A 25096-nucleotide genomic window follows, 5' to 3' on the forward strand; every position below is an offset into this window, starting at 1 on the left:
ACTCAGATCACTCAGAGAGCACAGAGAGCACTCAGATCACTCAGAGAGCACAGAGAGCACTCAGATCACTCAGAGAGACACAGAGAGCACTCAGAGAGACACAGAGAGCACTCAGATCACTCAGAGAGACACAGAGAGCACTCAGATCACTCAGAGACCACTCAGAGAGACACAGAGAGCACTCAGATCACTCAGAGAGCACAGAGAGCACTCAGATCACTCAGAGAGACACAGAGAGCACTCAGATCACTCAGAGAGACACAGAGAGCACTCAGATCACTCAGAGAGCACTCAGAGAGACACAGAGAGCGCTCAGATCACTCAGAGAGACACAGAGAGCACTCAGATCACTCAGAGACCACTCAGAGAGACACAGAGAGCACTCAGATCACTCAGAGAGCACAGAGAGCACTCAGATCACTCAGAGACCACTCAGAGAGACACAGAGAGCACTCAGATCACTCAGAGAGCACAGAGAGCACTCAGATCACTCAGAGAGCACAGAGAGCACTCAGATCACTCAGAGAGACACAGAGATCACTCAGAGAGCACAGAGAGCACTCAGATCACTCAGAGAGCACAGAGATCACTCAGATCACTCAGAGAGACACAGAGATCACTCAGATCACTCAGAGAGCACAGAGATCACTCAAAGAGCACAGAGATCACTCAGAGCGCTCAGATCACTCAGAGACCACTCAGAGAGACACAGAGAGCACTCAGATCACTCAGAGAGCACAGAGAGCACTCAGATCACTCAGAGAGACACAGAGAGCACTCAGATCACTCAGAGAGCACTCAGAGAGACACAGAGAGCACTCAGATCACTCAGAGAGCACAGAGAGCACTCAGATCACTCAGAGAGACACAGAGAGCACTCAGATCACTCAGAGAGCACTCAGAGAGACACAGAGAGCACTCAGATCACTCAGAGAGACACAGAGAACGCTCAGATCACTCAGAGAGACACAGAGAGCGCTCAGATCACTCAGAGAGCACTCAGAGAGACACAGAGAGCACTCAGATCACTCAGAGAGACACAGAGAGCACTCAGATCACTCAGAGAGACACAGAGATCACTCAGAGAGCACAGAGATCACTCAGATCACTCAGAGAGCACAGAGATCACTCAGAGAGCACAGAGAGCACTCAGATCACTCAGAGAGCACAGAGATCACTCAGATCACTCAGAGAGACACAGAGATCACTCAGATCACTCAGAGAGCACAGAGATCACTCAAAGAGCACAGAGATCACTCAGATCACTCAGAGAGCACAGAGATCACTCAAGAGCACAGAGATCACTCAGATCACTCAGTGAGCACAGAGATCACTCAAGAGCACAGAGATCACTCAGATCACTCAGAGAGCACAGAGAGCACTCAGATCACTCAGAGAGCACAGAGAGAACTCAGAGAGCACAGAGAGCACAGAGAGCACTCAGATCACTCAGAGAGCACAGAGAGCACTCAGAGAGCACAGAGAGCACTCAGATCACTCAGAGAACACAGAGATCACTCAAGAGCACAGAGATCACTCAGAAAGCAAAGAGAGCACAGAGATCACTCAAGAGCACAGAGATCACTCAGAGAGCAAAGAGAGCACAGAGAGCACTCCGAGAGCACAGAGAGCACTCCGAGAGCACAGGTATCACTCAGATCACTCAGAGAGCCCAGAGAGCACTCAGAGAGCACGGAGATCACTCAGAGAACACAGAGATCACTCAGAGAGCACAGAGATCACTCCGATCACTCAGAGAGCACAGAGACCACTCAGAGAACACAGAGATCACTCAGAGAACACAGAGATCACTCAGAGAGCACAGAGATAACTCAGATCACTCAGAGAGCACAGAGACCACTCAGAGAACACAGAGGTCACTCAGAGAACATGCACAGAGAACACAGAGATCACTCAGAGAGCACAGAGATCACTCCGATCACTCAGAGAGCACAGAGACCACTCAGAGAACACAGAGATCACTCAGAGAACATGCACAGAGAGCACAGAGATCACTCAGAGAACACAGAGATCACTCAGAGAGCACAGAGATAACTCAGATCACTCAGAGAGCACAGAGACCACTCAGAGAACACAGAGGTCACTCAGAGAACATGCACAGAGAACACAGAGATCACTCAGAGAGCAGAGAGATCACTCAGATCACTCAGAGAGCACAGAGATCACTCAGAGAACATGCACAGAGAACACAGAGATCACCCAGAGAGCACAGAGATCACTCAGAGAACATGCACAGAGAACACACACAGACAACTTGCACAGAGAACACAAACAACACAGAAAACCCGCACAGACATGCACAGAGAACACACAGAGCATGCATATGAAGAGAACATGGAGGACACATAGAGTACATCTAGACAGGCTGTATAAAAGAAGACACAGGAGAACACAGAGCACAGAGCTCGTGCGCAGGTGAGCAGGGCTCTCACCTTCTTGTTGTTTGCCTTGATGTCCAGCGGATCCAGAGCCTCGTAGCTTCTGTTCAAGACAAACACAGCGCGTGAGGGAGGGTCCCGCGGGCTCACACACAGGCCCTGAGGCCGCCAGGAGTCCGAACCCCAGTGAGTCAGTCAGTCTGTCAGTGAGTCAGTCTGTCAGTCTGTCAGTCAGTCAGTCTGTCAGTGAGTCAGTCTGTCAGTCTGTCAGTGAGTCAGTGAGTCAGTCTGTCAGTGAGTCAGTCTGTCAGTGAGTCAGTCTGTCAGTCTGTCAGTCTGTCAGTGAGTCAGTCTGTCAGTCTGTCAGTCTGTCAGTGAGTCAGTCTGTCAGTGAGTCAGTCTGTCAATCTGTCAGTGAGTCAGTCTGTCAGTGAGTCAGTCTGTCAGTGAGTCAGTCTGTCAGTCTGTCAGTGAGTCAGTCTGTCAGTCTGTCAGTCTGTCAGTGAGTCAGTCTGTCAGTCTGTCAGTCTGTCAGTGAGTCAGTCTGTCAGTCTGTCAGTGAGTCAGTGAGTCAGTCTGTCAGTCAGTGAGTCTGTCAGTGAGTCAGTCTGTCAGTCTGTCAGTGAGTCAGTGAGTCAGTGAGTCAGTCTGTCAGTCTGTCAGTCAGTGAGTCAGTGAGTCAGTGAGTCAGTCTGTCAGTCTGTCAGTCAGTGAGTCAGTGAGTCAGTCTGTCAGTCTGTCAGTCAGTGAGTCAGTGAGTCAGTGAGTCAGTCAGTCTGTCAGTCTGTCAGTGAGTCAGTGAGTCAGTCTGTCAGTCTGTCAGTCAGTGAGTCAGTGAGTCAGTGAGTCAGTCAGTCTGTCAGTCTGTCAGTGAGTCAGTCTGTCAGTCTGTCAGTCTGTCAGTCTGTCAGTGAATCAGTTTGTCAGTGAGTCAGTGAGTCAGTGAGTCAGTCTGTCAGTCAGTGAGTCTGTCAGTGAGTCAGTCTGTCAGTGAGTCAGTCTGTCAGTCAGTGAGTCTGTCAGTCAGTGAGTCTGTCAGTGAGTCAGTCTGTCAGTCTGTCAGTGAGTCAGTCTGTCAGTGAATCAGTCAGTCTGTCAGTCTGTCAGTCACTCTATTAGTCTGAAAAGACTTGCACACCACACTCATGGCCCATATACAGTTCCTGTTCCTGTGTGCATGCCCGCCCCCACTGATATCCCTACATGCAGTAGATACTCATTAGACACATCACCGCAGGGGGCGGCTGGGCCCCAGGTACCCACATCTTGCCCGGGTGGAAGTGGTGCAGGATGGCGCAGAATGCCAGGCCGTTGCGCCAGGACGTGTTGAAGTTGGTGATCCTCACGCCCCGGTACCCGCTGGTCACCTCCTGGCACCACTGCAGCAGGGACTGGCTGGAGCTCACCAGGCCAGGGCTGGGCACGGGACTGGACATCTGGACACGCCGGGAGAGAGAGAGGAGGTCAGGTGACCCACCACAGAGCGACAAGAGGGCGGTGGGGACGGCGTCACACTCCTGGACCCCCCCCCCCCAACCACGGAGAGAGAAACGGACAACGGGCCCGCGAGGCTGAGATCGCCCAAGCCGAGCTCCGGCCTCGGGGGGCCCAACTGGGGAACGGCAAACTATTCTCTTAGGTTGGTCCAAAGGGAACAGAAAACAATAAAAGGGGCGTTTCTGCCTCAGTGTCCTGGCCAAATTCCCCCCCCCTGGCCTTTACCCATCATGGCCTCCTAATAACCCCCCCTCTCTGAACTGGCTCCATCACTCTGCTCTCCTCCCCACTGAGAGCTGGGGTGTGGGGACCGGACTGACGCCTCATCCAGGTGGGGGCGGCACACTGCTGGGGGTGGAGGGGATCCCCATGACCTGTACAGAGCTCTGAGTGGAGGGTCCAGAAAGGCGCTATATAAATGTAAGGAATTATTAGAAAGGCTGGAAAAGGAGGGGCTGAAAGGGTACCCATTAGCCTTCAGTCTCCAGACAGAGGCAGGAGAGGAAGGCTCCTAAACAGAGGAATAGAAAAGGAGACAGTGACAGAGAGGTGAGGCTCATCTCACCTCAGGAGGCTCTGCTGGGTCCGCCTTCCTGTCTGCCTCCTGGCCTCCCACAATGCCTTGCTCCTGGCTGAGCACAGGGGTGGGCGGGCTCTTCCTGGAGCGCCTGGGAGCCACCGGCTCATTGGCCGCCGGGGCCGGGGCCGCCCTCTCATTGGCCGGGGCTCGCCCGTTGGGCTGGGGGGTGACCGAGGCCGGGGAGGGGGCGCGGCCGTCGGAGAGGGAGGCGCTCAGCCTCTTCTTCAGGCGGGGGGCGGGCATGGGCACCTCGGGGGCCGCCGGAGACTTTTTAGGACTGAGGAGAGAGAGAGAGGAGGAGGAGGAGGAGGAGGATGGGTATGTACTTCACTGCAAAGCACGGCGGCTTTTGACAGATCCGTTAGACAGCGCCTTCTAACGACCTGATCCGTGCACCGGAAGGCCCCGAGACCCCCTTTCGGACCCCCGAAGATGATGCCGTCCACCTTTTGTGAGGAAACGCAAGTCGATGCATTTGATCGTAAGAGGCTGGTTTCGTACAGCGACACTTCCAAATAACAGAGCTCTCGGCCTTTCTGTTCACTAGCTGGAGAGAGGCGGGGTCAGTCTCCCCTTCCAGGCCCAAATCAGGTAGGAGCACAGCAGCTCCCGACCCTGGGGGGGGGGGGGGGGAAGGATGCCATTGGCCGAAACAGGGTCCCGCCCCTGGACGTGGGAGCCAATCAGGGAGCTCACGCGTCACAGAGAGGATTGGGATTGGAGGAAGCAGGCTCGGGGGCGGGGCAGGAAAAGGTGCCCGTGAATGCACCTGAATTTGGTGAATGCGGAAGTGGGCTCTCTGATTGGCTCCCTCGTCCAGGGCGGGACCTGTTTCGGCCAATGGCATCCTCCCCCCCGGGACGGGAGCTGCTGCACTCCTTCCGGATTTGGGCCTGGGGACAGAGGCTATTCCAGGCCTGGATGGCTGCAGTGTGGCGTCCACACGCTCATAGCTGATGGACAGGGAGACCAGGGTCAGGGGTGAGGGGTCAAGGGTCAGACACCGACTGCTACGATGCTCTCTGACATGAGTTACAGAACCAACTATGGAACACACCCTCATTTTTGTCATCAAAAGACAAAGCCAGACCAAGTATCACTTTAACAGAAGGGGGGTGCAGGGCTGGGGTCTCCACTATGGCCCCACGCTGGACCCACAGATGAAAATAAAGCTGAGAGCTGAGCCACCCGCCAATCCAAACGACCGAGCGCTCTGAGATCCCTCTGGACAGCCCTAGTCCTCCACAATCCCAGCATGCTGTGCCTCTACTTCCTGCAGAGCACCGACAGAGGGGCGCAGCCCAGCAGTGCAGCAGGGCCCTGGCACCGCCCAGAGACCCCGGCTTGGGGAAGACCCACCGGGAGCGGTCTCGTCCAGGGCAGCGGGCGGGAGAAGCGCAGGGGTGCCAGCCATGCGGGGGGGGGGAGTGATGCCCGGGAGCCGTGTGCCCTCATCACACTTACCCCCCGTCCAGGGCGCCCAGTGCCGCCGCCTCCTCTTCCTCCTGCCCCCCTCCAGAGCCCGCCCCCTCCTTCTCGGGCTCCAATCCAGACCCGGCCTTCCGCTCGGGCTCCCTCCCATTGGCTGCCTCGTCCACGACATCGGCCAATGGCGGCTCTTCTTCCTGGGCGGGGCTCTGGGCCTCAGCTGGTATCTCCTGGGGGGTGACGCCAGGGGCCTCAGGGGCGACAGTCAGCGCAGAGGGGAGGGGCCGGCAGGGGACGGCGGTTTCTGCAGGAGCGCGTGGAGAGGCCTCCTCTTCCTCGGGGGCTGGAGACGGAGTTGGAGCCGCCACCAGATTCCCTGCTATCCGCTCGGACTCTGAGCTGGGCAGCTCTGCAGCCGGACCGCCGGGCTGGGGGCTGATGGACAGGGAGACCGGGGTCAGGGGTCAAAGGTCAGCTACCATGACACCGAGCGCTAACTGCAGGCGCCACGCTACGCCGAAACCACCCCAGCGTCACGCCGGATATCACGTCAAGTGCCGTGACCCCTGTCGGTCCCACGCGTGCCTGTGAAGGATACCCCATGAGTCGAGAACGGCCGAGTCCCCAGAGATTCCTTGAGTCGTCCCTCTGGAAAGCCGAGGCGGTAACCAGAATTCCCAGCATGCCGAGCCTCTGCTTTCAGCAGAACCTTAGCGATGGCCAATCAGCTGTTTCGGCGCCTGAGGGTTAATCTGGCCTATCACGGGGGGGGCGGGAGAAGCGCAGGGGTGCCAGCCAAGCTGGAGGGCGCGGCCGGGAGCTGTGTGCCCTCATCACACTTACCCCCCGTCCAGGGCGCCCACTGCTGCCTCCTCCTCTTCCTCCTGCCCCCCTCCGGAGCCCGCCTCCTCCTTCACGGGCTCCAATCCAGACCCGGCCTTCCGCTCCGGAGCCTCCTCATTGGCTGCCTCGTCCACGACCGGGCCCTCAGCAGCCAATAGCGTCTTCTCTCCCCCAGAGGGGCCCTGCACCTCAGCCGAGAGTCCGAGGGTGGGGCCGCGGGGGGTCATGGGAAGGACAGGCTGGGGCAGGGAGAAGTCCGAGGGGTGGGAGGTCTCTGGACGCTCCGGAGCGACATCCTGGTGTTTCCCTTCTCTTTCCGGGGATGGAGGCTCTGGGGCTTTCTCTGCCATCCGCTGGGACTCTGATCCGGGCGGCTGAGCAGATGGGCCGCTGGGGACACTGGCTGCTCCTGGGCCAGACGGCTGGGGGCTGATGGACAGGGAGACCAGGGTCAGGGGTCAGGGGTCAGAGGTCAGAGGTGGTCAGGCACTGACAACGAGTGCACGATGAAGAAAGTCATACTATCTGGACTGTTGTCACCAAATCCAAACATACCCAACTCTGCTGACTGTAGTCATCAAAAGACAAAGCCGGACCAAGTATCACTTTAACAGAAGGGGGGTGCAGGGCTGGGGTCTCCACTATGGCCCCACGCTGGACCCACTAATGAAAATAAAGACAGCTGAGCCACCCGCCAATCCAAACGACTGAGCGCTCTGAGATCCCTCTGGACAGCCCTAGTCCTCCACAATCCCAGCATGCCGTGCCTCTACTTCCTGCAGAGCAGGGATCGCCGAGCAGCTGCTCCAGAGCCCCAGAGCCGGCGCTACCACCCCGCCAACGACAGAGGGGCGCAGCCCAGCAGTGCAGCAGGGCCCTGGCACCGCCCAGAGACCCCGGCATGGGGAAGACCCACCGGGAACGGTCTCGTCCAGGGCAGCGGGCGGGAGAAGCGCAGGGGTGCCAGCCATGCGGGGGGGGTGATGCCCGGGAGCCGTGTGCCCTCATCACACTTACCCCCCGTCCAGGGAGCCCAGTGCTGCCGCCTCCTCTTCCTCCTGCCCCCCTCCAGAGCCCGCCCCCTCATTCACGGGCTCCAATCCAGACCCGGCCTTCCGCTCGGGCTCCCTCCCATTGGCTGCCTCGTCCACGACATCGGCCAATGGCGGCTCTTCTTCCTGGACGGGGCTCTGGGCCTCAGCTGGTATCTCCTGGGCGGTGATGCCAGGGGCCTCAGGGGCGACAGTCCGGGGCAGCAGAGGGGGAGAGGGCTGAGGCGTCACTGGAGCAGGATATGTGCCTCCTGAAAACTGGGTTGAAGGCAAATCTGGAGCCTTCGCTTGATTTTCAAACGTCGGGGCTTCCTCTGTTTCGGGCTGCCCTGCGGGCGGTCTGGCACGCACACCTGACACCTCCGAGCCGCTGGGGCTGGCGAACAAGGAGACCAGGGTCAAGGGTCAAGGGTCAAGGGTCAAAGGTCAGGGGTTAAGGGCGCGGCCCGGGATCACACCCTGAGCGAGTCGGACAACCACAAACGTACAGCGCACCCAAACGGACTCGGCACCATTGAGCGAAAGCATAAAAAAAGCACGCTCATACCGTTATGTCAACGGAACTGGATGTCGACTGCGACCATAAGCCGCCCTCACTGGGATCCTACGGTCGCAGCAGGATCGACTCTGAGCAAGCCATCTGCTCTCACGTCAGCCCAACATACCACACCCGTACCAGTTTGTTAGTCCACAGCACCGACTAACCACCCACTACAGAAACGGTGATGGCCTCATCTCTGGCACTGGATCCCCGATGCCAGGAAGGTGGGTGAAGCACAGAAACGCCGGCCACTCCCATGCAGCATGGGACGGTGTTAAAACACCAAGAGTCGCTTTTGAAAAGTCCCGCCAAGCACAAGGGACGGGCGTCAGTAGGCGTTAAGCAGGGCCAAGCATAAGAATCCGAATCGGAATCGCCGGCTTGAGATGCCCCACATCGCCAGTGCCGCTCAGACCCGAGAGCGGTGGTGCCTTCACACACTTACCCCTTGACCTGGGCGCCCACTACCGCCTCCGCCGCGCCCACTTCCTCAGAGCCCGCCTCCTCCATCACAGCCTCCAATCCGGACACCTGCTGCAACTCCAGGCCGTTCTCATTGGCTCCCTCCTCCACAGCAGGGGCTGTTTTGGCCAATGGCGTGTCGTCCCTCTGGGAGGGGGTGTGGTCCCGGGATAAGGGCTCCTGGGCGTCAGTGAAAGGGACTTTGGGGGCCAGAAAGCCAATCGACAGCGGAGTGGGGGACAGCTCGGTCACCAGGAGGTTTACAGCAGCTGTGTGTCTTCCTGTTTCGTCCTGGGCTGGAGTTGACCTGAGAGCCTCCGTTGGTCCCTCCATGAGCCGGTCTTCCTCCGATCCAGGCTGGTGTGCAGACAGGGCAGCGGCGACACCTGGTTCAGGCTGCTGCAGCACAGCGGCCACACTCTCGGGGCTGATGGATTGGGAGATTGAGGTCAGAGGTCAAGCGCTGTGGCCCTGAGAACAGGGTGCACGGTGTACAACAGTCAACGAGGACACTGCCCCCGAACCACCGACAATCAGAAACGACTGACCCAGCGCCGTTAACAGAAAAAACCACGAGGCTAAAGATCACTCTAAAAGTTCCGAACAGAGGCAGAGGAATTCTGGGATCCCACGCTTGTGCCGCGAATTCCAACCACCAGCGCCTGACGACCGACAATTCCGATTTCCGCTAGGGTTACCAGCCGCCCCTCTCGGAGGGGCTGGTCCGCCCGCCATCCCAGCATGCCCAGACTTCACAACCCCGGCGCCAGCCAATCCGCTGTCTTCTCCGGAGCCGGAGAAGACAGTGCAGCTCTCGCAGCTGGGAGCCGATCACGGACTCCCACCACCTCCGCTAGCGCACAAAGCCGGGCCGCGGGGGCCACACACGCACGCACACGCACGCACGCGGAACCCCGTCTGAGCCGAGCCCAGACGGGATGTCTCGCTGACGGGGGTCTGGGGGAGGACTCCCATCCGGCACAGCTGAGCTGGCAGTGACATTGAGCGAAGCGCGAGGGTGGCGCAGAGGGTGGCGCAGGGGTGGGCTCGACACCTGGCAAGTCGACGTTGACGTGGAGACTCTCGGCCCGCAACCAGCCTCAGTGGGAAGTATGGCCGGGGAGGGGGGGGGAGGGTCCCATGACGACGCTGCAGGACAGCAACACCGGCCGCTGTGCGCTGGCGGGCCCGAGCCGTGCTGGGGGGTGCAGCTCCCACACCACACTTACCCACTGTCCTCAACTGGGCCCACCACAGCCTCCAGTGTGGACACAGGCTCCTTCCCCTCGGCTCCCCCGATCACCGTGCCGGGCACTGCTGGCTCTCCCCCCGGGGAAGGGCTCCGATCCCGGGGTGTGGGCTCTGGGGTGACAACGCGGGGAGCCCCGGAGGGCAGCGGCGGACAGGGATGGCGGTGGGGGGGCGGCGGGCTTTCAGCGGGAGAATCCGTGGGTCCGTCCCCTCCGTCCCGGGGCGGCGACGCCGCGGGGGCCTCCGGTGGGGCCCCCTCGGATCTGGGTCGCGGGGCAGGGGGAACGCCGACCGGCCCCGGGCTGGGCGTCTGCGGCGCGGCGGCCGTGCTCCCGGGGCTGATGGGACAGGGACAGGAAGGGGGACAGGGCGCGGCGGGGTCAAAGAGGTGAACAGGACAGGAAAGGGGAGGGTGACAGGAAAGGGGAAAGCCCAGAGGGCGGGACTTCAGCAGAAACGCACAACGGCGAAGCCCAGGCGTGTGGGTAAGCGGGAGACGTGTGCCCTGGCCTGTTTCTGGCCCGAATTGTTGTTCGGGGATGGTAGATCGAGTGGCATGTGCATATGAACACCTTTCTTTGAGCTCTTCAGCGGTCAGGTTAACTCCCCTACAAAATCGAAATTCGATCCAACCAAACAGGTGGAAGATCGCCTCGGTGGGGATCCTTTCCCCCAATTATTCGGTTATATTCCGGGACCGGTTTCGGAATCGCCGAGAAAAGGGTACGCCATTCCTGCGTCCCGGCTCACGGCGACAAACCCTCTGACCGCACACGGGGAGGAAGGGTCCTTCGCCCCTCCCCATTCAGCCCAGCCCCGCCCCTGACTCCGCCCCCCAAGGCAAGACTTCCAATCCCGATTTAGACTCCACCTCTAGCCCCGCCTCCCAATGCAAGACTTCCAATCCCGATTTAGACTCCACTTCTAGCCCCGCCTCCCAATGCAAGACTTCCAATCCCGCTTTAGACTCCACCTCTAGCCCCGCCCCTGACCCCGCCTCCAAACGCAAGACTTCCAATCCCGAATTAGACTCCACCTCCACCCCAAAAGTGTCTGGTCTGAGCGATGGCCAGATTTCTCTGGGAACTAAGGGAGTCTCTTCTCCAGATCGGCAGACCCCCCGTGACGTCTCTGAGGTGCATCTGTGTGCCGACCCATTTGTTGACATAGCAGATTGGAAAAAGAAGGAGAGAGCCAAGGAGAAGCAGAGGAACTGGAGCGAGAGGAGGCTGGGATAGAGAGGTACTGGGATAGAGAAGTGCTGGAGAGAGGGAGGGAGGGGTGGGGATGAGGGAGTGGGAGTTTGGGGGGGGGGGGATTTCAGTGAAGCCTGCGCAGACGCCGATATCCTCCTGTGCTGCTCCTTCTGCCATCCTCCGTGCCAAGCCATGCGACAAGAGTGGTGCCCGTGTGCCCCTATCGCACTTACCCCCGGTCCAGGATGCCCACCACTGGGCCCAGGGACACCTCCTCCTCCTCCTCCTGCCCCGCCCCTGACTCCGCCTCCTCCCGCGGGGCGTCCAATCCAGACACAGGCCCCTCCCCTAGCTCCTTCCCATTGGTGCTCTCATCCGGAACCGGGCCTGAATTGGCCAGTGGGGGCTGCTCTTCCTGAGAGGGGCTCTGGACATGAGCTGCGGGTTCCTGGGGAGTCGTGGAGGGGGCTCTGGGGGGGGCAGTCTGTGATCCCGGAGAGGGTGGGCGCCCAGGGGCCAATGCCCTTCCCGTCTGCCTGTCGGCTCTGCTCTGCGCTGGAGCTGGGAGGGCACCCTTCTCCAGCTTCTCTTCCATCAAGGGCTCCTCTGATCTGGGCTCCCGTGTGGATGGAGCCCCAGGGGCTCTGGTTGCTTCTGGATCAGATGACTGAAGCTCTGTGGCCACATTGTCAGGGCTGATGGACAGGGAGACTGAGGTCAGGGATACATCAGTGTGAAACACCGCAGTAAATATCCAAGCAGGGGCAGCCCACCTCAGCAAAGTTCAGGGGTCGGAGGTCAAGGTTCAGGGACAATCAGAGCAGGGGCACCCTACACCAGCAAAGCTCAGGGGTTGGGGTCAGAGGTCAGGGATACATCATGATAAAACACTGCAGTGCCAATCAGAGCAGGGGCACCCCAGAGCATCAGAGCTCAGGGGTCAGGGGTCAGGGGTCAGGGATACATCATGATAAAACACTGCAGTGCCAATCAGAGCAGGGGCGCCCCAGAGCATCAGAGCTCAGGGGTCAGGGGTCAGGGATACATCATGATAAAACACTGCAGTGCCAATCAGAGCAGGGGCACCCCAGAGCATCAGAGCTCAGGGGTCAGGGGTCAGGGATGAATCACGATAAAACACTGCAGTGCCAATCAGAGCAGGGGCGCCCCACGCAGCAGCAGGCGAATGAACGGCTCCTCTTTGCCGAGCTCAGGCTGCAATTCACCCCTAGGAGCAGAAGCGTCATCCAGCTGCCCCGGCTCTGGGAGAAGCACAGGGGTGGACCAGAGGAGTCGTGGCTGATGCGACAGCAAACATCTCAACAGAAGCTGCTACTCATCATCACCAGGAGCAAGTGCCGATGCAGAAGGCTAAATACATATATATGCAGGCAGCGGCCATGTTAATCTGTCACATAGAGGCACTGTGACGTAGGTCTCCGACGTCAGACCCCGCCCACAGGGGCGCTGGATCTTGGAACGAAGGGTGCTCTCAATCTGAAAACGATTCCTGTTTGACGTCAGTCCAGATAGGCTGGGCTAGCCTCCCGATTCAGCCTGGTCCCGATTCAGCCACTCGAAAAAGCTTCACTGCCGCCATCTTTCAAATCCGCCGTGCCAAGCCATGCAAGGGGGGGCCGCCGCACCCACACTTACCCCTGGGCACGGTGGAGAGGAAGCTGGGCGCCCAGCACAGGAAGTAACTCCTCCTGCCCGGCCTCCAACCCCGCCCCCTCTTCCCCGTCCTCCAATCCGCGCGCCCGCTCAACCCCTTCCTCCTTCTGATTGGCCGCCCCGTCCAGAGCCGGGCCTAATTCGGCCAATGGCGGCTGCCCCCCCAGCAGGGGCCTCTGGTCCCGGGCTGGGGGTGTCTGGGTAGGATCGCTGGGATCCCCGGGGGGGGCAGCCTGGAGCAGCGGAGGAGGAGAGGACTGGGGGGTCACTGGGCTTTCCGGAACGTCTTCGATCCTTCTGTCCACTCTCTGCGGAGCTGGTGCCTGATGGGGAGACTCCACTGGCTGGTCCGTTTTCGGGGCTACTCCGGGTTCGGGCTGCAGGGGTGCGGACGAGCCGCCCGATACCCCGGCTGGTACCGGGGAGCCAGACGGCTGAGGTTTAGAGGCTGCACTCTCAGGGCTGATGGACAATGAGACCAGGGCTCAGGTCAGACTCTCGTAAAGGAGAACGATCTTACGCCTTGGGGGAGCCATCCACCCCTCAATTTTACAGGACGAGCCAAGGCAGCGCCCTGAAAATTATATAGAGGTCGAACCCCGGATTTGCGTCATCGGGATTTACGTTTTTCCCGCCCGGAACGCCATTTTTCCTTCCGGTCCCAACCAAAACAGCGCCCCCTCAGGTGTCTGCTGTCCGCCATCACTGTTTCAGGTGGTCTTGTGTGCGTCATGCGTTTGATTTTATTTCATGGAAGGTGTTTTTGAACGCCTAACATGGAGAGGGAGGACGAAAGGAAGACCAGCCCCCCCCCCCAGGAGAAAGTCTCTCGATTACGTGAGGCGGATTCTCACCTGGGAAGGGGGGTTGAATATCCCGATTGCCCCATGGAACACCAGTGTGAAGAATGGGGAGAGTATATCATGAATGAAGGGGAGAAGTGTGGACCGATGGCTACGAACCGAAAGTATATCCGTCCTCCGAATGAGACGTCAAACCGAGGTCCTGACTCTCTGCGGTCATTAAAAATCCCAGGGTGTTTCTCGAGAAGAGTAGGGGTGTTACCCCGGTGTCCTGGCCAAATTTCCCCCCTGGCCTTTACCCATCATGGCCGCCTAATAACCCCCCTCTCTGAACTGGCTCCATCACTCTGCTCTCCTCCCCACTGAGAGCTGGGGTGTGGGGAGCGGACTGGCGCCTCACCCAGGTGGGGGTACACACTGTCTGGGGGTGGAGGGGATCCCCATGACCTGTAAAGCGCTTTGAGTGGAGTGTCCAGAAAAGCGCTATATAAGTGTAAGCAATTATTATTATTATTATTATGTGAAGCCATCGAGGGAGAGAAGCAAAAGTTGGGACCTACATTCACTGAGACAGCTGTGATTTACATGTGTCCCCGGTCACTGGCAACATCTGGCATTTTGCGAAATAGCAGCATGTAAGCCTCTCCAGCCCTGGACCCACGTTAAAATCCGATCAACACCAAGACTGACGTCCACCCGAAGTCTCAAACTCAACCAGCTGAGGAACGGAGCACGGTAACGTCCGAAAAACCATGATGTATCGCCGTAAAAAAATTGCTAATAAGTTCATGCACATCATAATGACAAACTGCACATGCACAACAGCATACCAGAGATTCAGACCCATAACCCTCTGCACGATAACTACTACGCCACACGAACACCAGGTGAGTAGAGGGCGCTGGGCACCACTGTGATACTGCCAACCTGCGGCGTGAACGTGCATTTGGAAAATACCGTGTTGTAAAAACGAATCTTTTTAAGTTAGAAACGCAGAACCTGTTCTGAGAACGTTACGCCCTAAACACTCTGTCCTCTAAGACTCAGGAACTGCATTTTGCGAAATAGCAGCATTTAAGCCCCTCCAGCCCTGGACCCACGTTAAAATCCGATCAACGCCAAGACTGACGTCCACCCGAAGTCTCAAACTCAACCAGCTGAGGATCGGAGCACGGTAACGTCCGAAAAACCATGATGTATCGCCGTAAAAAAATTGCTAATATGGTAATGCACATCATAATCTCTATATGCACAACAGCATACCAAAGAGTTAGAAACGCAGAACCTGTTCTGAGAACGTTACAACCTTAACACTTTCTCCTCTAAGACTCAGGAACTGCAGCTGAGAAGCACATCCCTGCACTCCTGCTTTGGTTAGGCAATCTGTACAGTAGTGACAATCAAAACAGGCAATCCTGTTCCTGGGAGGCGGCACCAGGTTTTACAGGTAACTTCTAGTCCACGAGACCTGGCGACGATTCGGGTAATCCCCCTCATCAGCTGATGTCATCCCACCCAGCCTGCCCTCCCCTCCCAGGCCTCAACCACACACATCTGGCCAAGATCCTGTTTGGCCAGGGACCGGTATTAAACCTGCAGTACTTCTGCCCCCTCAACCTGACAGCTGTCCTGGTGTCCCTGGGATACAATCCCTAGTAGAATCGGCTGATCCTGTTTGGCCAGGGACCGGTATTAAACCTGCAGTACTTCTGCCCCCTCAACCTGACAGCTGTCCTGGTGTCCCTGGGATACAATCCCTATTAGAATCGGCTGATCCTGTTTGGCCAGGGATCCTTAATCAGCTAGTGTCATACCAACCCAGCCTCCCCACCCTGGTCCAGAGTCACACAATTTCTGATGTCCCTAGGGCTATTATCACACTATTACAACTGGCTGATCCTGTTTGGCCAGGGAACAGGTGACACATTTCGGCAGCGGTCGGTAGGGGGAGACAAGGAATGCCTCCGGCTCAGAAGCTACAGACGGCCGGTGTTTCACTTAAGCCCGCGAGATTCGTCTCTGAACTGAGCCCGGGTCCCTCCGAGCTGGTCCCTTCTACGGCGCCAGATCAGCTCGCTGACCGGCCGAGGCCGGTTTCCCCAGCCCTCCGGTGAGGCAGGTGAGCTCAGACGTTAGCATTGCTGGGGCCACGGTGCCACACTACGCAACACATGAAGCCCTCGTTTCTCGTAACAGCACACCCAGGCTATACACTAGCACTACTGTTTAATGACACCGGTTTAGCCTGCTATTCTGTGTAGACTTTAAAATCCTCATGCTCACCTATAAGGCTCTGCATGGCTTGGCACCTCAGTACCTGTCTGAGCTATTATCGCCCTGCTCCCCACCTCGCAACCCTCGCTCTTCGAATTCTGCTCTCCTTACTGTCCCCCCCAAGCCCCGTCTACATTGTAGGGGTGACAGGGCCTTCTCCTGTTATGCCCCCAAGCTCTGGAACTCTCTGCCCAAGGATATCAGAGAGTCACCTTCTCTAAACTCCTTCAAATCCAGACTCAGTACCACCATCCACGGTCATTGTGTATTCTTTTTATTTATTATTGTTGTCATTCTGTAAAGCGCTTTGAGAAGCCACCTTTAAAGGCGCTATATAAAATACAGTTTATTATTATTATATTGTTTATTCAAATGAACGTATTGATGTGTTTATGGTCCTGTACTACCCATTATAAGTTGTTGTGCTTTGATGTACTGTCATTATTACAACAATAAAGTGTGGTGTGTGTCTGGGAGGTTGCTGGTTCGAATCCCGCGGCCGGCAGAGGAATCCTACTCCGTGGGGCCCCTGAGCGAGGCCCTTCACCCCCCCAGCTGCTCCAGGGGTGCCGTATAAATGGCCGACCCTGCGCTCTGACCCCCCAGCTTCTCTCTCCCTGTCTGTGTGTCTCCTGGAGAGCAAGCTGGGGTCTGTGAAAAGACACATCCCTAATGCAAGAAATTGTATATGGCCGATAAAGTGATCTGATCTTATTAATTATTATTATTTACTGTTCTGTAAACGACTGTGCTCATTGTGTGTTTCCAAGTGAACAGCTGATATATGAATCCAGACGTACATGTGCTTACAGCTAATAATCTCCTCTCTTATGTCATGTTTGCCAAGCCGTGTCGGACAGTGGTATCCTCGTACACGTACCCTCTGTGCAGGGCGGCCCCTCCTGCCCCTCTTCCGCCCCACGTCTTAACTTTGCCTCCCTCCTCCGGGGCGGGGCTCGGCTTGGGCGACGCCGGCTCTCCTCCCGGGCCGGCGCTGGTCCCGGTGGGCGGGTGGGGCCCCTGGTTGGCGATACTGATGCTGCCCGCGGCCCGGGGAGGCCGGGGAAGGTCTTCGGGGCGGCCGATGCTCAGAGGGCGGGGGGCCGGTTTGACAGTGGGGACCCACTCGCTTTCCTGGGCGCCGGCGTTGACCTTTGACCCTGTGGATGAAATCAGCAGGACGAGAACTGAGTCCCTTCATAAAAAAAAAATACAATATTAATATTAAAAGCCCATGCAGACGATCTGAGCGTGCCGTGTTGCTATACAGTATATTAGGGTGTGCAACATTTTTAATATGTGGAAAACCCCAACTTTTCAGACCCTAAGTTCTTCATACACTGAACTCTTAAGAGCATGGTATGTCTCAGAGGAGGGGCCCATTCTGTCCAAAGTGCAGTGTGCACGGTCCTTTGCTCATGAAGCCTGAGGACCGTAAAGTAGCAGCAGACCCGGCTAATGTCTCAAGGCCGAAAGCCCCAGCTGTTGACAGCTTGCGGCTGGCTGCCCAAAGATGAGATGCGCCGGAACAGCTAAAAAAAACCCCCTCTTGCAGACTGCTGGGCCGAGTGGCCTGAACAGCTGTGAACAGCTGGTGGCAGCCATCCTGCCCATGTGATCCGGATGTGATCCGGATCGCTGCTGGGGGGTGCATGGAAAACAAGCCTGAGGAGAACCGGAACCACCTGCCCGCGGGCGGGGAGTTCCTCCGGGACCCGGCGCTCCGGGGACTCACCCTGACAGGCGGCGCTGGAGTCGTCCTCCTCTTCAGCCAGCGTGCCCAGCTCCCTCTGGATCTCTGGAAGCACAGAAGCACACCCGCTGAGCGTCTCTGGGGTCCCCCCAGGAGCTCGCCTATACGGCTGGAGCCGAAGAGGGGGGGTGCCCCCTCTGCTCTTTGAAAATAAAGGGGGTGGGGGCGCCCGACTGCAAGGCAAGCGCCCCTAACGCCTGATCGACCGTTTTTTCGAACCCCTTTATCCAGTCCAGGGTGGCGGGGGGAGCTGGAGTCTATCCCAGCAAGCAACGTGGGCACAAGGCAGACTACACCCTGGGCGGGATGCCAGTCCATCACAGGACACCCACACACACACACACACACACACACTCACACTCACTCACACACACACACACTCACACACTCACACACACTCACACACACACACACACACACACACACACACACACCAGGGCCTGTTTTCCCAGAAGCCCAATGAGCCAAGACATGTGGGGGGAAACAGGAGCACCTGGAGGGAACCCCACAACAACACGAGGAGAACATGCAAACTCCACCCAGACAGCACCCCAGGTCCGGAATGGAACCCGGAGCCCCGGCGCTGTGCCACCGGGCCCCCCACCTCCCTCAAATCGACCCATTAAGGTGAAGGAACTGGGGGCCGTGAACAGGCACCCACTGTCACTCGTTGGGGGGGACGGGAGTGAGGAGGGGCACCCAGAAACACACAGGCATGCACGGGTGCGCTGCAAACTGCTCCCAGCTCCCAGCAGCACTGACGTGCACTCTGGGCAGGGAGGGCTAATATGAAACCATGCACAGCGAGCAAGAAGGAGGTGCGATGAAGATTCAATTTACATTGAAGGTCTTAAAATGAGCCGAGGCCCTTCGGTTGCTCGGTAAATAATTGGTACCAGGCTCTCTTCCCGAGAAAAATGAGGTTATCGGCTTCTACAGCACGGCCGGACAGCCTGCTCCACACCCCCGCCGCCCTTTGCGTAAAGCCGTGCCACTGGGACTCAGTTTTAACAGGACGTCTCCGCTGCCCAGACTCACGACATGCGGCTGACATGCGCGAGGCACCGACTGATCCAGCGAGCCCGTCTGTACCTGTGCCAGCTGCCGGCTGGAAGACTGTAGGCAGGGCAGGGGCAGGGGCAGGGGCAGGGGTAGGGGCAGGAGGGCGGGCAGGGGCAAGAGCAGGGGCAGGGGCAGGGGCAGGAGCAGGGGTAGGGGCAGGAGGGCAGGCAGGGGCAAGAGCAGGGGCAGGGGCAGGGGCAGGAGCAGGGGTAGGGGCAGGGGCAGGGGCAGGGGCAGGAGGGCGGGCAGGGGCAGGAGCAGGGGTAGGGGCAGGGGCAGGAGCAGGGGTAGGGGCAGGAGGGCGGGCAGGGGCAAGAGCAGGGGCAGGAGCAGGGGCAAGAGCAGGGGTAGGGGCAGGAGGGCGGGCAGGGGCAAGAGCAAGGGTAGGGGCAGGGGCAGGAGCAAGGGCAGGGGCAAGAGCAGGGGTAGGGGCAGGGGCAGGGGCAGGAGCAGGGGTAGAGACAGGAGCAGGGGCAGGGGTAGGGGCAGGGGCAGGGGCAAGAGCAGGGGTAGAGACAGGAGCAGGGGCAGGGGCAGGAGGGCGGGCAGGAGCAGGGGCAGGGGCAAGAGCAGGGGTAGAGACAGGGGCAGGAGGAGCAGCAGGGGCAAAGGCAGGAGCAGGGGCAGGGGCAAAGGCAGGAGCAGGGGCAAAGGAAGGAGCAGTAGGAGCAGGAGCAGGGGCAGGGGCAGGGGCAAAGGAAGGGGCAAAGGCAGGAGCAGCAGGGGCAGGGGCAAAGGCAGGAGCAGTAGGGGCAGGAGCAACAGGGGCAGGGGCAAAGGCAGGAGCAGTAGGGGCAGGAGCAGCAGGGGCAGGGGCAAAGGCAGGAGCAGCAGGGGCAGGGGCAGGAGCAGGGACAAAGGAAGGAGCAGTAGAGGTAGGGGCAGGGGCAGGGGCAAAGGAAGGAGCAGGGGCAGGGGCAGGGGCAGGGGCAGGGGCAGGGGCAAAGGCAGGAGCAGTAGGGGTAGGGGCAGGGGCAAAGGCAGGGGCAGGGGTAGGGGCAGGGGCAAAGGAAGGAGCAGTAGGGGTAGGGGCAGGGGCAGGGGCAAAGGAAGGGGCAGCAGGGGCAGGGGCAAAGGAAGGAGCAGTAGGGGTAGGGGCAGGGGCAGGGGCAAAGGAAGGGGCAGTAGGAGCAGGGGCAGGGGCAGGGGCAGGGGCAAAGGAAGGGGCAGCAGGGGCAGGGGCAAAGGAAGGAGCAGTAGGGGTAGGGGCAGGGGCAGGGGCAAAGGAAGGGGCAGTAGGAGCAGGGGCAGGGGCAGGGGCAGGGGCAAAGGAAGGGGCAGCAGGGGCAGGGGCAAAGGAAGGAGCAGTAGGAGCAGGGGCAGGGGCAGGGGCAAAGGAAGGGGCAAAGGCAGGAGCAGCAGGGGCAGGGGCAAAGGCAGGGGCAGGGGTAGGGGCTGGGGCAGTCACACGTCGGGGGGGCCTGGGCGGGAGGAGAGACGTGGGTGTGGGGCCGGCAGAGGAGGAGGAAGAGGAAGAGGAAGAGCAGAAAAGGGCTGTGCCCGCAGCCGCGGCGGCAGGGGGGGCGCCGTGAGCCCCCGGGGGTCTGGACTCGTGCCTGCGGGCGGCGGAGACGGGCACTGGGGGGCCGAGGGGGGAGAGAGGAGAGAGAGAGAGAGAGAGAGAGTCAGGAAACAATCTGGTGAAGGAAGAGGACACAGAGTGAGCTCTAAGGGGACCTGTAGGGGGCGCTCTGCCGTCTGGACGCTGGGGGCTGCTGGGGCAGAATGAACACTGGGCATCTCCCAGGTGGGGCTGCTGGTGCAGAATGGTCACTGTGCGTCTCCCAGGTGGGGGCTGCTGGTGCAGAATGAACACTGGGCGTCTCCCAGGTGGGGCTGCTGGTGCAGAATGAACACTGGGCGTCTCCCAGGTGGGGGCTGCTGGTGCAGAATGAACACTGTGCGTCTCCCAGGTGTGGCTGCTGGTGCAGACTGAACACTGTGCGTCTCCCAGGGGGGGGCTACTGGTTCAGAATGATCACTGGGTGTCTCCCAGGTGGGGGCTGCTTGTGCAGAATGATCACTGGGCGTCTCCCAGGTGGGGGCTGCTGGTGCAGAATGGTCACTGTGCGTCTCCCAGGTGGGGGCTGCTGGGGCAGAATGACCACTGTGCGTCTCCCAGGTGGGGGCTGCTGGTGCAGAATGATCACTGTGTGTCTCCCAGGTGGGGCTGCTGGTGCAGAATGATCACTGTGCGCCTCCCAGGTGGGGGCTGCTGGTGCAGAATGAACACCGTGCGTCTCCCAGGTGGGGGCTGCTGGTGCAGAATGAGCACTGTGCGTCTCCCAGGTGGGGGCCGCTGGTGCAGAATGATCACTGTGCGTCTCCCAGGTGGGGGCTGCTGGTGCAGAATGAGCACTGTGTGTCTCCCAGGTGGGGGCTGCTGGTGCAGAATGAACACTGTGTGTCTCCCAGGTGGGGCTGCTGGTGCAGAATGATCACTGGGCGTCTCCCAGGTGGGGGGCTGCTGGTGCAGAATGAACACTATGCGTCTCCCAGGTGGGGGCTGCTGGGGCAGAATGAACACTGTGCGTCTCCCAGGTGGGGCTGCTGGTGCAGAATGAACACCGTGCGTCTCCCAGGTGGGGGCTGCTGGTGCAGAATGATCACTGTGCGTCTCCCAGGTGGGGGCTGCTGGTGCAGAATGATCACTGTGTGTCTCCCAGGTGGGGGCTGCTGGTGCAGAATGATCACTGGGCGTCTCCCAGGTGGGGGCTGCTGGTGCAGAATGATCACTGTGCGTCTCCCAGGTGGGGGCTGCTGGGGCAGAATGATCACTGTGCGTCTCCCAGGTGGGGGCTGCTGGTGCAGAATGATCACTGTGCGTCTCCCAGGTGGGGGCTGCTGGTGCAGAATGAACACTGTGTGTCTCCCAGGTGGGGCTGCTGGTGCAGAATGAACACTGGGCGTCTCCCAGGTGGAGCTGCTGGTGCAGAATGAACACTGTGTGTCTCCCAGGTGGGGGCTGCTGGTGCAGAATGAACACTGTGTGTCTCCCAGGTGGGGGCTCTGCAGTTTGCACTGGGGCATGAAGTGGATCCCCAGCTCTACTGTATGTTAAGATCTTTCAGGATCTTTTGGGGTCTTCTGGTATGAAAGATGCTACAGAAATAATATCACATTTTGTATAACTGCAACACCTCCTGTGTGCGAGGAGAATATCTGCTTTTAATGACATCGGAGGCAGTACTGAAGATGACAACATATGAGGAAATGGTAGATAATAAGATCTCAAAACAAAAATGCTGTCACGACAAAGCAACAACATTTTACTATATTGTTTCCAGCAGTCACTGAAAGAACTGTTAAATAATGTTAAATGACTTTTTCCTGCACTGCATACCAATCCAAGCCAGGCTCTAGATATTGCAAGCTTATTAGGGTTCATTTATGGTGCAGTCAGTGATTATTATCACAGATTATCAGGCAGCCCAATCCCTTAGACGGGCTCAGTTGTGCCGCCTTGTTTGTAACCTGGGCACTGACTGAGTTGTCGTGCTGCCACCTAGCGGCCACTGACGGAACGGCAAGGAGAAGCGAAAACGTCGACTTCATACAGCCCGAGACTCTTCAAGGAAGTTTTGAAGGAAGTGATGGAGTGTTACTGTGTGATCAAGCACATGTTCAAACACATGATCCCTCTAACGAGCTAAAAGATTCATTGAAACTGGACTACTCTGTCTTGAAGGGTCCTTTGTAACAATTCCTTACACTTCTATAGCGCCTTTCTGGACTCTCCACTCAGAGCTCTGTCCGGGTCATGGGGATCCCCCTCCACCCCCAGCAGTGTGTACCCCCATCTGGATGAGGCGCCAGTCCGCTCCCCACACACCAGCTCTCAGTGGGGAGGAGAGCAGAGTGATGGAGCCAGTTCAGAGAGGGGGGTTATTAGGAGGCCATGATGGGTAAAGGCCAGGGGGGAAATTTGGCCAGGACACCGGGGTGACACCCCTACTCTTCTCGAGAGACACCCTGGGATTTTTAATGACCACAGAGAGTCAGGACCTCGGTTTGACGTCTCATCCGAAGGACGGCGCCTGTTTACAGTCTAGTGTCCCCGTCACTATACTGGGGCATCAGGACCCACACAGACCGCAGGGTGAGCTGCACACTGCTGGGGGTGGAGGGGATCCCCCTGACCTGTACAGAGCTCTGAGTGGGGGGGTCCAGAAAGGCGCTATAGAAGTGTCAGGAACTGTTATTTTTAAAATAAGGCGCTAGGTTCGGTTCAATCAAAGACCCTTCAGGACAGAGTAGTCCAGTTTCAATTAATTCTTTAGCTCGTTAGAGGAATCATGGGTTTGAAGTCCAGAAAGGCGCTATATAAGTGTAAGGATTAGTATTATTAGGATTGGAACTGGTTTGGCCCAGAGGATCGTCCTACAGGGGGGTGGAGGATCGGGTAACCCGAGTGAGAGCTAGCCGCAGGGACAGGGGACCCCGACACTAGAGACGCGGCGCTCTGCGGGGCCGCGCTGCCGGGGGGGGCGTACCTGAGCCGCCGGCGGGCTGGAAGACGGCGGGCAGGGCCGGCGGGTGGGCCGGGGCGAAGGCGGGCACGGTGTAGGCGTAGGGGGAGCGGCGGGGCGCGGGAGCAGCGCCCGCCCGGGGGGGGCTCAGGGAGGGGGCCCCCGGGGGCCCGGCTCCGGCCTTGCAGGAGGCACAGGGAGGCACTGAGGAAGGAGAGAGACAGGCAGAGAGAGAGAGGAGGAGGCAGGGAGGGAGGGGGAGAGGGGAGTGGGAGGGAGAGGCAGGGAGAGGGTGACAGGAAAGGAGGCACAGAGGGAGAGAGAGAGGAGTGGGAGAGAGAGGAATGGGAGAGAGAGGAGTAGGAGAGAGAGGAGAAGGAGAGAGAGGGGTAGGAGAGAGAGACAGGGAGAGAGAGGAGTAGGAGAGAGAGACAGGGAGAGAGAGGAGTAGGAGAGAGGAGTGGGAGAGAGAGGAGTAGGAGAGAGAGACGGGAAGAGAGAGGAGTGGGAGAGAGAGGAGTAGGAGAGATAGACAGGGAGAAAGAGGAGTGGGAGAGAGAGAGGAGTGGGAGAGAGAGGAGTAGGAGAGATAGACAGGGAGAGAGAGGAGTAGGAGAGAGAGTAGGAGAGAGAGACGGAGAGAGAGGAGTGGGAGAGATAGACAGGGAGAGAGAGGAGTGGGAGAGAGAGAGGAGTGGGAGAGAGAGGAGTAGGAGAGATAGACAGGGAGAGAGAGGAGTAGGAGAGATAGACAGGGAGAGAGAGGAGTAGGAGAGAGAGGAGTAGGAGACATAGACAGGGAGAGAGAGGAGTGGGAGAGAGAGGAGTAGGAGAAAGAGGAGTAGGAGACATAGGGAGAAAGAGGAGTGGGAGAGAGAGGAGTAGGAGACATAGACAGGGAGAGAGAGGAGTGGGAGAGAGAGGAGTGGGAGAGAGAGAGGAGTGGGAGAGACAGACAAGGAGAGAGAGGAGTGGGAGAGAGGAGAGTGGGATAGAGAGACAGAGAGAGAGGAGTAGGAGAGAGAGGAGTGGGAGAGAGAGAGGAGTGGGAGAGATGGAGGCACAGAGAGACAGAAAAAGGCCAGAGAGAGGAGAGAGAGAGAGAAGCAGGTTGAAGAAGCGTCTCTCTCTCTAACAGTCTCTTCCACACCCTGCACAGGGCAGAGCACCCCACTGCGCTCTGGGCACTGCGGTCACCCCAAACCCTACAGGGGGCACACACACACCTCCCTCCTGCAGCGGGGGTACAGCAGGGGGCAGGGAGAGGAGACGCCACCCCCAAAGACTGTTACAGGGGTACAGCGGGGGTACAGCAGGGGGCAGGGAGAGGAGACGCCACCCCCAAAGACTGTTACAGGGGTACAGCGGGGGTACAGCAGGGGGCAGGGAGAGGAGACGCCACCCCCAAAGACTGTTACAGGGGTACAGCGGGGGTACAGCAGGGGGCAGGGAGAGGAGACGCCACCCCCAAAGACTGTTACAGGGGTACAGTGGGGGTACAGCAGGGGGCAGGGAGAGGAGACACCACCCCCAAAGACTGTTACAGGGGTACAGCGGGGGTACAGCAGGGGGCAGGGAGAGGAGACGCCACCCCCAAAGACTGTTACAGGGGTACAGCGGGGGTTCAGCAGGGGGCAGGGAGAGGAGACGCCACCCCCAAAGACTGTTACAGGGGTACTGCGGGGGTACAGCAGGGGGCAGGGAGAGGAGTGACACTACAGAGAGACGCCACCCCCAAAGAGTGTTACAGGGGTACAGCGGGGGTACAGCATGGGGCAGGGAGAGGAGACACCACCCTGAAAGAGTGTTACA

At 58.8% G+C, this 25096-nt stretch overlaps 2 protein-coding genes across 26 annotated transcripts in view; one reads left to right on the forward strand and one right to left on the reverse strand.

Moving 5' to 3' along the window:
* The window catches only part of LOC148646713 (uncharacterized), a 263071-nt gene that overhangs the window by 141401 nt on the left and 96574 nt on the right, over positions 1–25096 (forward strand). The gene's annotated exons all lie outside the window — the stretch shown is intronic.
* LOC148646719 (EH domain-binding protein 1-like protein 1) overlaps positions 1–25096 on the reverse strand; it is a 62327-nt gene that overhangs the window by 11799 nt on the left and 25432 nt on the right. For 4 of the 25 annotated variants that reach the window (XM_088608855.1, XM_088608853.1, XM_088608852.1 and 1 more), the window contains 14 exons: positions 23309–23488; positions 18846–20393; positions 17736–17798; positions 16881–17160; positions 12906–13385; positions 11483–11944; positions 10032–10391; positions 8786–9229; positions 7765–8175; positions 6748–7176; positions 5941–6339; positions 4462–4753; positions 3663–3835; positions 2454–2502 (listed from right to left, as the gene is read on the reverse strand). In XM_088608855.1, the coding sequence (XP_088464981.1) occupies positions 2454–2502; positions 3663–3835; positions 4462–4753; positions 5941–6339; positions 6748–7176; positions 7765–8175; positions 8786–9229; positions 10032–10391; positions 11483–11944; positions 12906–13385; positions 16881–17160; positions 17736–17798; positions 18846–20393; positions 23309–23488 (5570 nt within the window). The remainder of the gene's footprint in view (positions 1–2453; positions 2503–3662; positions 3836–4461; positions 4754–5940; positions 6340–6747; positions 7177–7764; positions 8176–8785; positions 9230–10031; positions 10392–11482; positions 11945–12905; positions 13386–16880; positions 17161–17735; positions 17799–18845; positions 20394–23308; positions 23489–25096) is intronic. The other 21 variants (XM_088608875.1, XM_088608874.1, XM_088608873.1 and 18 more) reach the window with 18 other exon arrangements.

Source organism: Lepisosteus platostomus, chromosome 16 (genome assembly GCF_059453375.1).
Source record: "Lepisosteus platostomus isolate fLepPlt1 chromosome 16, fLepPlt1.hap1, whole genome shotgun sequence".
Taxonomy (NCBI): Eukaryota; Metazoa; Chordata; class Actinopteri; order Semionotiformes; family Lepisosteidae; genus Lepisosteus; species Lepisosteus platostomus.